General features: G+C 51.8%; 4 protein-coding genes across 4 annotated transcripts; 3 read left to right on the forward strand and 1 right to left on the reverse strand.

Moving 5' to 3' along the window:
• Positions 1–480: 480 nt before the first annotated feature.
• J7T55_004564 (uncharacterized protein) lies at positions 481–2,976 on the forward strand (the record flags this gene model as incomplete). Its single annotated transcript, XM_053130267.1, has 6 exons — positions 481–593; positions 666–1,020; positions 1,081–1,655; positions 2,137–2,497; positions 2,602–2,769; positions 2,836–2,976. The coding sequence occupies 6 exons, from the start codon at positions 481–483 to the stop codon at positions 2,974–2,976; spliced, it is 1,713 nt and encodes a 570-aa protein (XP_052991492.1).
• Positions 2,977–4,216: 1,240 nt separating this feature from the next.
• J7T55_004565 (uncharacterized protein) lies at positions 4,217–4,817 on the forward strand (the record flags this gene model as incomplete). Its single annotated transcript, XM_053130269.1, has 2 exons — positions 4,217–4,427; positions 4,495–4,817. The coding sequence occupies 2 exons, from the start codon at positions 4,217–4,219 to the stop codon at positions 4,815–4,817; spliced, it is 534 nt and encodes a 177-aa protein (XP_052991493.1).
• Positions 4,818–6,516: 1,699 nt separating this feature from the next.
• On the forward strand, positions 6,517–8,387 carry J7T55_004566 (uncharacterized protein; the record flags this gene model as incomplete). The annotated part of the gene is made up of 6 exons (XM_053130270.1): positions 6,517–6,741; positions 6,929–7,092; positions 7,188–7,445; positions 7,542–7,875; positions 7,968–8,312; positions 8,373–8,387. The coding sequence occupies 6 exons, from the start codon at positions 6,517–6,519 to the stop codon at positions 8,385–8,387; spliced, it is 1,341 nt and encodes a 446-aa protein (XP_052991494.1).
• A 574-nt stretch (positions 8,388–8,961) lies between these two features.
• J7T55_004567 (uncharacterized protein) lies at positions 8,962–10,493 on the reverse strand (the record flags this gene model as incomplete). Its single annotated transcript, XM_053130271.1, has 4 exons — positions 8,962–9,042; positions 9,098–10,195; positions 10,258–10,386; positions 10,455–10,493. The coding sequence occupies 4 exons, from the start codon at positions 10,491–10,493 to the stop codon at positions 8,962–8,964; spliced, it is 1,347 nt and encodes a 448-aa protein (XP_052991495.1).
• Positions 10,494–12,282: the final 1,789 nt, after the last annotated feature.

Genomic DNA, 12,282 nt, shown 5'->3' on the forward strand with positions numbered 1-12,282 from the left:
TGCAGAAAATCGGCACTTTTGATGACAAATTTCAGGGTACGACAATGCTTCCGCGGCGGATCGACAGCATAGCGGAAAGAAATGCGCGTCAGAATGGAAGGGATGTGCGGTGTTCCCCTCACAGCCTTGCTAAAATGTCGGTCATCAGCGGCTGTATTAGGCTGATGCTGTTCTTGTGGCTTGCATTTCAGGCCGTCGAGGGGTGCTGGTCACACCCCTCAATACGGCATCTCAGCCCTGGGAATCGAGCGTGGGAAGGCAATCGGGCGTAGGACACGTAGGAGGTTAGGGGTCGCACAAGGCTCCGAGCGGCGAATTCCGCTGCGCCTGGGAAGTAAGATTGCCAAGAGATCTGCCGTCAGGTGACCTAGCACCACTGTAGATGCAACTCATTCTCCCTACGTTCAAATTGTTGCCTGTTCTGCTGAATGCTGGCGTTGACCACAACAAGAACAATCACAAGACAATAAATGAAAGAGAATGGCTATGAAAAAGGCCCTTGTGTTTGTCATATCGAGCATTTTCAATGTTTCCTTTACGCAAGCTCTCCAGAAAAGCCTCATCGTTGACACAGACCTCTACAGCGATGTTGAGTAAGATAAACAGCCCAAACCTTGCAGTGCCCATGCCATTCAGTCTCTAAGCTGATACGTACCAAAACGAAGTGATGCTGGGGCGTTGTTGCTAGCAGCGACTTTGCCTGATCTGGATTTGCTAGCTGTGAACGTCAATTACCCATCGTCATTCTCGGCCCTTGCCGCTTCAGCCATACTCTCGCACTACGGACATGACAAAGTTCCCATTGGCATCCCGCGGCCACTCAACAATAACACATTCTTTGATGGCTGGTTCTTCGAACTTGGCGAATACGCAAGCAAAATCGCCCACGGATGGTCTGGTGGAACTTTGCTTTGGGGTCATGCAGAAGATGCAAGAGATCCTGTAGATCTTTATCGGGAGACACTGTCTAGAGCGGATGATGGTAGCGTGACGATCGTTTCGATCGGCTTCCTCGATAACGTATGATTCTCACCAACATCTTATGAAAAGCAAGGCTGACAAGAATCTTTCCTGCTTCAGATATCCGGTCTTTTGAACTCTTCGAGTGACTCCCATTCAGAACTCAGCGGTAGAGACCTTATCTCTCGAAAAGTATCAGAACTGGTTATTATGGGTGGCTTTTACCCGGGCCCAGGTCATAGTTGGAATTTCTGGGGCTCCAACCCGGGGCTTGCAGGTCATGTTATCAATACATGGGAACGGCATATTCCGATTGTCTTCATTGGGGATGAAGTCGGAAAGGACGTATTGTCAGGTGGGTCGCTCGTTGCTAATGGTCCCGCTACGGATCCAGTGCGCAAGGCCTACATGTATTACTCACTCCTGGAGCCGCGGTCTTCGTGGGATCCTTTGGCGGTTCTCTACGCCGCACAGGGACTCGGTACTTATTTCCAATTTGGAAATGAGCATGGATACAACAAGGTGTTGCAGAATGGGACTAATCAATGGGTCTGGGACGAAGCGGTCACAAATCAGCATTTCCTGCGACTGAAAGTCAACAACGAGACTGCAGCGGAGGAATTAGACCGTTTGTTCCTGAAAGGAGCCCAATATGCGATGACTCAAGGCAACGGGACGCAGCCATCTTTTATAAAGTGGGCTATGGTGGCTGCGGTCTCTTTTCTAATGGCTATATTCACCAAAACATATTCTTGGACTTGATGGAATACAGGCCGGGGAACAATCCAATCTGGTTTGAGATAAAAGTTAACCTGCCTTCAGCTGCCGAACGTTTGAAGTCATCCAGATAGCTACGCTATCTGACTACCCCGAAGACTTAAGACTCTCCTCGCTGCATTGCCGAAGATCCACACGGCTATTCTGCAAGTTTCCACATGAGACAGCGTGCCTGTAAACTTAGATTGGCCAGGCCATATTTGAATCTGTAGTTATATGTTTGTGGCCCTGCCATCCTCCTTCGCTTGCAATGCGAAGCACGGGCCCGCGTGCAAACGAGACCCTTGGCACATCGCTACCTAGATACGCGTGGATAAATATACCACCTGGGCAGCTGGAGACCGGCATGAGAGTTTCATACCCTCTTGATCTTTCATGTTCTCCACCCTCCAATTCCAGTCTCACTCAGCCTCGTCCTTCTCAAAACCAAGATCCAGCGGCCATGGCACAGCACTTTGATTACAACAACCTGAACGATGAAGACTATTTTCCGTCCTGGAACAATCTTCCGGTTTTCACGCTGATGCACATTTGTTTTCTTGCGGAGATCCAGCAATGTGACGGCGTTATGCGCTACCGGACCCTTGTCAAGGATGGCGATGGCGAGGTTCGTGTCGTGGCGTTCTATCCGGACAGCTACGAAGGGTTCGACTTTGGCCAGCTGAAGAGGGGTCACACCCTGGCCATTATGAATGCCCGCCAGCACCAATTCGGTGATGGAACGTACGGTGTTAGAGTCGAGAATATGGATGATGTCTGCGTACGTCGCACAAATTCCGGAAAACGCCAACAAAGCTAGAAATGAGACAAGAGATAGAACTTGTCTACGCAATGATGCAGGCAAGTTGACTGATGGTGGGCCAGGTCTTCCCCGCTGGTCTCCAAACACTGCGATCACTCGGTTCGGAGGCGGCGATATACGCTGTGGACGGCGAGAGCGCACAGTGGAAGTGCCATGGCTGCGACGTCGTCAAGCCGCACGGTCAGATGAGTCGCTGTGGGCAGTGCAAGACCTACGCCTACTGCAGCAAGGTATCTCGGGCGCCCACCAAATCTCCAATGCGTTGTGTGAATGAAAATACTGATCGCAAAAATCAGGAGTGTCAGGCCAAGGGCTGGACAGAGAAGGGCCACAAGTCTGGGTGCAAGGTCCTGCGCGGTCCCAACTTCTTGTCGCTGTTGAAGCTTGACTTCATGGAAGGCCCGGAAGAGGAGCCTTTCAGCTTCCAACAATGTTGAACGGGCTCTTTGCGAGACTCACTTGACCTCGTTTGGGCTGATGATGTAGTGCAAAAAGCAATTTCCAAGAGAAGAAAGATGCCACATCTTTGGGAAGTAGAAGGCTGAAAGGGCTGCAGAAACATTTAGTGCTAGCTAGCGGCAACTCGAAGAAATGGTCCGACCACTTCAGGATAGCAATGATGGCCACGTTGACCTCATCAGAGAACTCCACAAAAAGCGAACGATGAGAGTCACCGGCACGCGTGAATCGTAGTTTCAAGATCGATTTGATTTGTCGATCATGAGAACCAGCTTTGGCAGTTGATGGCTGAAACAGCACCTGTATCCTCTTGCACATGGATGAATCTGATTGCTGTAAGAAGTACAATCCAGCGACCGACTTCACCACAGGCGGACAGTCGATTCTAGAATGTCAAAGTGTTCCCCACATCCCCATGCTTCGCGTCCGGTGAGGCTGTAAGGAGATGAGCGACGAAAGAAATCACCGCAACGACGCTACCCAAACCGTGCAATTTAAAAGCCTATGTGGAAGCCTGAAACTCACAGTGCGCAGACAGCGTGCTGACTGAAATCATGGTCAATAAACAAGAAGCAAACGCAATCTTGTGTATGTGAGCTAGACGCGGTGTTAGTCGAGTCAACAAGAAATGGATGCCGGCCGAATGAGCGGGATACAGCCACTCGGAAGTTTTTCTCAGCGGAGCTCACATATCATTTTAAAATGAGCCCAACATCCCACCATGATCCCCCTTCCCCCTGATCGTTTGTCCATACTGACGAAAAGTGTAGAGATGTGTACACGCTAATCATAGAACAAGCTTTCGATGCATCTGATCCGGTCCACCGGCGCCGTGATTCTCAAATTTACACTTCCATGATCAGGGTTGGAAGTGGACTCTCTGAGGTTCCACATCCCTCAGCCTTGTCAGATTGATCTCCACCCGATGGCTCCGGCTATCTGGCCGAACCAAGACTTCACTCACCTGAACTCTATGGGATTGAGCGAGACCGCTACTGCCATCCATTCGCACCGCCAGACGTACCTAAGTATAAAGTCGGCGAGTCTGTCCTGCAAGATGAGCTTCTTTCTCAGATCCGCATCCCTCACGCACACACTCCTTCAGTTATCACCACCTGAGCATTGACTGCTCATTCACTCTTGTTTCAACCAGCTTGAACACTTTTCAGAAAATACTTCTTTACACATTAACACTTCTCGAAGAAGTTTCCCGACAGAATGTCTGCTCTCAACGCCACCTACCCCTCTGCCAACACCACGGTCTCCACTGGACGCGTTGCTGCTCTCTACCACCGATGTGGCGGCATCAACTGGGATGGTGCCACTGACTGCGAGGCCGGCTCCTACTGCAAGGTTCAGAATCCCTTCTACTCCCAGTGTGTTGCCATTGACGGCTCATACACGAACGCAACTGCGACGGGCTCAAACGGTAAGCTCACTGCAACACTTCTACCCTTTCACAATTGTGCCCGAGGCTGACATTCACACTCAAAAAGTCGACTACATCAACACACTCCTCGCGTCTGGGTCTGCCTCAGCCCGGCCCACAACTCTCGTCACAATCACCGCTTCCTCATCTTCCGCTCCCGCCGTTGCCACTCCCACCGGTACAGCGGCAGATGACGACGACTACTGCGACGATGAGCCGACGGTGACCTCCTCTATCTCATTCAGGCCCACTGCTTCTGCTGCTGCGGCTGCTGATGACGAGGGTGACTACTGCGAGGATGAGGAGACATTGACTGTCTCTGTCACATCCAGGCCCACTGCTACTGCGGCGGCGGTCGCTGATGATGGGGATGATTACTGTGAGGATTAGCAATAGATGGGAATTCCCATAGGCTGACATGGGCTACTTTGTCTAAGAAGGGTCATCGGAGTGGGATTGGGTTTCTGATTCATTTCATGCACATAGCTTTTACTTCACTTCTTGTAAATAATTTTGCGTGACCGAGGAGTATGGTCTAAACTAAAGCCTGTTGGCCTTTTATGGACAAAATTCTGAATTCTTCTGTGCGAAGTCTGATGAGGTGGATCAAGGAACTGTTCATCGAAAGCTGAGGTCTCCTGGCTCAGGAATTTTGAGACTATACAAGCATAGAGAAAACCAAGACTCCGTCATTGCTAGGATAGGTTATGATTTCCTATGCACACTTGTGGAATTTGTCTTGTTCTACGGGTAATTCAAGCAGAATCAGAAGAATTTGCCAATCTCAGCCTTGCCTCTTGAGCTGATGCTAGGGTTTTCGGGCTCTGAATGGTGAGGGATTGATAAATTTAAGGTTTCTGGAAGGTTAAAAATCCTGTATCTCCAGTACCCTCATGGAACATTGTAGATGCCCAGTACGCAAGAATAGATGATGCCACACCTCCTTTGGTACTTGTGAGCTATGTTTAGATCCGAAGCACAGCAAAGCAAACCATAGTGATCAGCGTCTAGCTCCTGAACATCCAAGGACATAACCCGTATTTTGCTTCAGCCGTTCATGAGCGCAGTACCTCGACATGATGAGTTGCTCGTGTGCGCACTTGAATAGATATGAGCCTTTCATGTCTAGGCCCATGTCGCAGACGCCACTACAGTCTATATCTCCCAAACTAAGTGCTCTCGGTCGCAACTGGTCAACCGAATCCAGATTCCGTAGTAATTACGTATGATGGCACAGGATCAGACTGCGATCACCCAGAGATACACATACTATCACCTTTGCACCTCTCTTTGGTGTCATGTCAATTTGGATGTCAGGCGTCTCAGCTCTCCAAATTTGAGAATCAGCTTCAAATATCTCTCTCAGCAGGACCCTCCTCTCGCCGCTGGGAGTCACCGGGTGTTTGAGACTCATTCTGAGCTGAAACTATCGCAGTATTTATCGAAGCCACTCGACCACTGCTCCATATCACTTCAACGTCTCCCATGGTAGAATCATATCAAGTAAATCATAGAAAGGATGGGGAGCAGTGACTTGCAGACTGGTTATGAGATTGAGGATGAATCATCGCCATTTCACGGGTATTTAAGCTGGGAAAGTTCTGGCTCCACCTCTCTTCTCCTTTCCCACCTCCAACTTCAACACTCAACCAAATCTGACCTTCAAATCTTGCTGGGCACAACAGACAAATACGAAACCAGAAATCACCGAAACTCAAAACTTGAAAAATGCCTCGCCCCAGCCTGATCAAAGATACTCCACCACCAACGCCACCACCTGACCCTCAGCCACCACCGCCTTCAGGACCACCGACCTAAAGTTTCTGAAAGGGAAAACCATCTCTGGAGGTTTCGTTAATATTGGTAGCCTATTTGAGGCATGAACTGTGAGGATGCATTCTCAGCTGCGGAACCAATTTCGACTGGCAGGGTACGAATCTCGTTGATGGGCATTGAGACGGAATAAGACAGAGATTATGACGGAATAAAACCATATAATTACAAACACAAGCTTCCGTGATAACTGTGCAAGTTAATCCCCCATGTCCTGCTGTGCTACGAAGCACCGAGTCTTCCCCAACGGCTACAAATGCTTGTGCAACCCCAGGAACAGTCCCCATCATGTCCAATACCACAGGTGATTGCAGATGCATGCAGGGAGCTGCCGGAATGTTTGCCCCAGCGCCAAGGTGGCCTGTCCAATTTGGACACCAGGCGCGATGTCGAATCATCACTCCCCGTTCCTTGCCCAATGCGGGATCCTGCAGTTAGGCAGGTCACACCCGTTGAGAAGGCGAAAGATAAGGCGATGCAAGTAAGGCCTTTGCGGCACTGTAAGGAAGGGTAGCTACGAAAACATGACGATATCTATCTTTTAAAATTGTTGACGCAATTCTGGGCTCCAAAAAGTAAGCATGTGATGGGCGGTATCTGTCCTGAAATGAATCTTATATTCGAGGTATAAACTGGAGCTCATTCTTTTTGCTTGATTCGCACAATAGCACCTTGCAGCCTTCACTTTTCTGAGCGCCCTGAAGACTCCGTCTGAATATGGGAAGATGGCGATATCACAGTTCCAATCAGACACTATACATTCACTGGCCGCGGAACCAGGTAGCTGCAAGGAGCTCTCGAACCCATCAATACCGCAGTTTACTACCTCATGGTATGTCAGCCGAGAAAGCACATCCAAACAACATTTAACAAAAGCAAAAAGAGTCATCAGTACGCTGACCAAAGATTAAATTGTTGAAATAACAGCATCCTCATAGCTTGGGTTCTGATCTCCTACATCCCCCAATGGACCCGCATCGCCTCGAGAAAGTCCGCGGAGGGTCTGTCAACGCTATACGTGCTCCTAGGCTCGCTGTCGGGCGTCTGCGCCGTAGGAAACATCACAATGCTGCCCTCGAGCGGGGCCGGCGTCGGCTGCTGTAGGGAGCTCACGCGCTTCGCCTGCATCAGCGGTCTACTGGGCATGCTGCAGGTCATCATTGGTATCTTTTGCTTCTGGACCGTGTAAGTGAAGATCATGATAGAGCCGAGGCGACAAACAGCAATGCCGAAAACCTCTCCTGTCCAAACCGTGCTGACCGCCACCCCCGCGGGTGACAGCCTGTTCATGTACGTCTACTACTCGGAGGAAGAGGCCGAGGCCGAGCTCCACGGCAAGCGGGCCTCGCTCACGGGGCCGGAGCGGACGTTCCGCCGCGCGCGGCGTGCCTGGCTCGTCCTCCTGGCCGCGTGCGCCTTCGCCTTCGCCGTCATGGCAGTGTCGGCCGTCATCTTGCGCCTGCAACAACCACGGCTGAATCAGACGTGGGCCGACGTGCTGGGCGTGGGCGTCGCGGTGCTGGCGTGCGTGCAGTGGGTGCCGCAGGCGCTGACGACGTGGCGGCTGGGTCACCTTGGGAGCCTGAGCCTGGCGAGTCTTTGTTTAAGTGCTCCGGTACGTACGGTGTGTTGACAGTTGACATCATATTGGGCGCGGCGATCCTTTGACTGATGATCGACCGACTGACTGACTGGTGTGCTCACCAGTACACCTGGACCTTCGGCATCAACATGATCTTGCGCGTGGGCGCACGAGGCTGGAGCGCCTGGGCCGTCTACGTCCTCGTCGGGACGATGCAGCTGGCGCTAATCGCGATGGGCGCGTACTTCAAGCTGACGGGCGAGACGCAGCCCCACGAGGAGCGGAGGAAGAGCCTCATCGCACTGCACTTCGACGGGTGGAACGGGTCCAGCCGGTCGCTTGCCTCTTCACATATCGCCCCCGACGAGCGGAGTCCGCTGCTGACGTCGCACAGACAGAGGGCAGAGAGCAATGGCCGGCCTTTCATGTCGTCTGTGTCCCCTGCGTCGCGGTGCGGAGATGGCCTCGCTGTGAGTCCCAGTCGTGTAGGGCGTTAGAGAGCAGAAAGCTGGTGACAACTTGTTTGCTAGAGTTCACAACAGTAGAGGTCAGCTATAATCACTGCTTTTTTTTTATTAAGCGTTGATCGATAAAGGTCAGGCGAGGCACGGGTATTGGACGGGGAAGTAGTATTGGAGGGAGGCCATGGCGTTGGTATGGGGGTGACGTGAAGTCACAACCTTTGGAACTCAAATTCTGAAGAAAACAAGGAATCACAGGACCGCTTTGAAGCAGTAAATCTTGATTCGTAATTTCTAAGCGCATGTTCATGAGAATCGCCTTGCAAATTGGCGCGGATTCCAACACCATCATCCGTATTGTCCAGGATAAGATATTTTCGCGTCACAATGCAATGCTGTCTGTCCGCTTGACTATGCTTCGACGGGCCTTTCCCCCAAGCAGTGTTTTCATGCGTCTGTTGGCTAGAGGATCCCTTTTCCGTCGGCGCCCAATATACAGAAGCGACCAAACATGTTAAGGGAGAAAGTGATTCTCTACTGGCTGTTGTGATCAGGAGAGATAATTTGGATCGCTCACGTGGGGCGTACGCAGGACGCCTTCACCAAGTGTCGAGCCATTTTTTGTTGGAGGGCTCGGCCACGGCTCTCCATGCGTTCTCTAAACAACATCCGGCAACCTTACTGCAATGTCGCCTGACTGTGTGATGTACCTGACCCATGGCAAGGACGGGTATTGGAGCTGTTGGCCGTGTTAGCTGAGCCCTCAAGTGGTGTTTCTTTCTGGTATGTCTTACCTTCGGTTCTGTGATCTTCAGATAGCGCACTTGGATTCCACTGGTTGTGAAGTAGGGGATCTCGAATTTAACCTGGATTGGCCTCTTCGCACCCTTACCCGGGCCGCCGACACCACCCATGCTTCCTCCAAAGCCACCAGTCATTCCACCACCATGCTCGTCGTCACCACGCACACTCGGAAGACCTAGCTCCGCCCGCATGAGGAACTCCTTAGCACCTCCGAACTGTTTGATCTTCCAGACGATAGCGGCTTGCTCTGGCGCGTAGTGAACACTGCCAATGTTTGTCCTGAACCTTGGTGAATCAGCATCTTCGGGGACAGGCACAATAATCTCAACGTTGTTTGCCGTGCTACGCCTCTTGAATTGTGCTCGTGCCTTAACCATATACTCTACTCGGCTTCCGGAGTGGCTCTCAACCACGCACTCGACCCAGATCAGGGGCTTGACCTGCGTGTTGAGCCGGTAGGACATGAGCTCGAACTCGCCGTCTGGTGGAATAAATGAGATGGTCCGGTCGTTCTCAAATCGTGATAGCCGAACGCATTGGTGGAACTTGACGTCTTCCATTTCGATGGCCTTGCCTCGCGTGGTCCGCCCCGTTGTCTCGAACATGACCTTGTCGTTGAGTCCCAGTCGCAATTCAGGCATGCCGGACAAATAACACTTCATCTTGATGGCGCCGAGGATCTCGGAGCGCAGCACGTTGCCGTTAGCAGAGACGAGGAGGTTGAGACTTTCGACGACATCGAGGAAGACCTCATTCTTGCGGTACCGGATTCCCTCGGATCTCCATGAGACGGCGTTCGTAACGGCAATAGGCGGTCGTGCTTGAATCTCAAGCTTATGAGATTCTTGGGTGATGTATTCTTGGAGAATCTTGGATTCGGTTGTCTGGGGGTAGCCAAAGTCCATCATCTCGTCTAGCAGCTCGTATATGATGACGAAGTTGTCGCGAATTGACTCCTCCTCCAGAGCCTTGAAGTACTCTGTGAAAACATCGACGAGTTTGTGTAGAAACAAGAGGATCTCGGCGGCGTTTGTGTTTCGTTTCGTCAGTGCGAGGAGGTAGAGGTTGTTGTGCCGTATGTAGAGGTACTGAAGCATGTGTGTCAGTCGCAGGACCGGGAATTAGAATATCACCAAGGGCGATAGCGTACGTTGATTCCTTCGTGTGAGAAACAGGGCGGTACTGCTGATGACTCTTCTTCTGCTTCGCTAAGCAGCACTGGGAACTTCTCGACGGCGGACATCGGGATATCTCCTCTGTAGTTTCGGGCGAGGAGGGTCTGTAAGGCATGGCTATCAGCTCCAAGACATTGACTCAAGACAAGTGCCGAAGCTCTGCTGAACAGACCTTGCCCTTCAAGTCCAGGAAAAAGATGGCAGAAGCCATGGTGGGCGCTGGAGTTGCTGTTGTCGAAAGTGTATCGGTGTCGTCGAGGCTATGGACAAGGCAGGGAGGGGCACGAGAGCAATGCGAACGGCACTCTGGCCAGAAGGAGCAGGCTGCTACGAAGGCCTATATCATGAGAGCGGAAAGTGTTACGAGTTGTCGCAGGAGTGAGTGGACCAGCAGCAAGCTGAAGGCTGTCGTCAATGGCGATGAACAACTTGGGTTGATGTTAACTTGGGGTGGATTTCGAGATTGGTATCGCGACCCTAGCTTCGTATGGACCTCCCAAGCAAGGCCAGCCAAGCATCTCTCAGGGGATGACTGCAGCGCGGCCCAGGAGTCCAGACAACCTGTCCACCTCCAGCTCAGCTCGATGGGTGCACGGGCCACTGGACGGTCGGAGGAAGGAGCCACCGTTCCGTGACGCACGGGCCACATTTATTCGGCGAGGGAAAGACATCAAAAAGAAAATTCCGCTGCGAGTTCACTCTGGAAACCCTTCCCTTCTCTTCCTCTCAACGCCCCCTCTTGACAGTGCAGACCATCACATTGCGACACGCCAGATTCGGGCGTCTTGTTCGGTATCAATAGTGTTGACGTTGGTGAATTCTGCGATTATGGGGGCGGAGAAGGATGGATTTCCTGCGGTGCCATTAAGAACTGCCCAAACATTAAAAACTCTACGGTTTGGGCGGTGTCAGAGGCACCGAACATTCCATGCTCCATGTCACATCTCACCGACGACCTGAATTGGGTTGAGTTGAGTTGCACATTGCAGTAGGGCTCAACAAACAAATGAGCCGCTCAGAAGGTTGGGCTGGGCTGGGCTGGGCGACAGGCAGACGTGCAGACGTGCAGGCGTGCAGGCGGTGAAGCGCTGCACTGGCTGTTGGTTGACGGCGATGCTATGTGCCGTTACGTCGCACAGCAGCTTCTTCTGTGGTCACGGGTCACTCGTCACACGCAGAAGATCTTTCCCCCGGCTGGGCCAGCCCCAGAGCCAAAGAGGCAACATGATGAGACGGGCTGACGGGGCAAGCTTGATGCGATGCAGGGCTACTGTGTGATCTCTGTGCTTTTCGCGTCAATAGTGTGTCCTGTCCAGTCTGCGTGTTAGTCTGTCAGTCTGTCATTCTGTATGTCAAAATGCCTGTCAGATTCTCCAGCCTCTCCTCGCTCACCGGATGCCCGATCCGGGCTCGTTGGCGGCACGATTGACGTGCAAAGGGTCGTTTTTTGGCACTTAGCCTGCTGCTGGCCCGCCTAGCTGGGACTTTGACATCATCACATGAACCCATGTTTCAAGCATCATCGTGGGGTTATCTATCAGAATCAGCACGACATGTAGCACGTACATAACAAGCCTGTGGAGTGCAGTAGGTCCCAAACATGGCGCATTTTTAATTCAGCAGTCTGTTGGCGACTACGACGACCCAATCAATCAGAAACCATCATCGGCATTCGAACGGCATTTGACAGCTTTAACTCTGGGAGTACCACGAAGCTTTTGGCCGTTGCGGGTATATATGTGCGCGCACGTACGCGTATGTGTACGTAGTAGCAATCTTCAGAAGCGTTCATTTTTTAAATCTTGGTGACACAGACTTTGATTCAAACGCCGGAGCCGAAGTTCAGCCCGAGTGGCCCCAGGTGTGGAGAGTGGGAGGGGGGTCGAGAAGGAGAGAAGCCACTGTCCCGCAGATACTATGCCACTGCGTAGGACGACGAATTGCTTGTGACACAGATAAAATCATATGCAAGTCGGCAAGGGGCCCTGAGATGGGTCGAG

The sequence above is a fragment of the Diaporthe amygdali genome (assembly GCF_026229845.1).
Source record: "Diaporthe amygdali strain CAA958 chromosome Unknown NODE_22_length_803717_cov_65_427750, whole genome shotgun sequence".
NCBI lineage: Eukaryota > Fungi > Ascomycota > Sordariomycetes > Diaporthales > Diaporthaceae > Diaporthe > Diaporthe amygdali.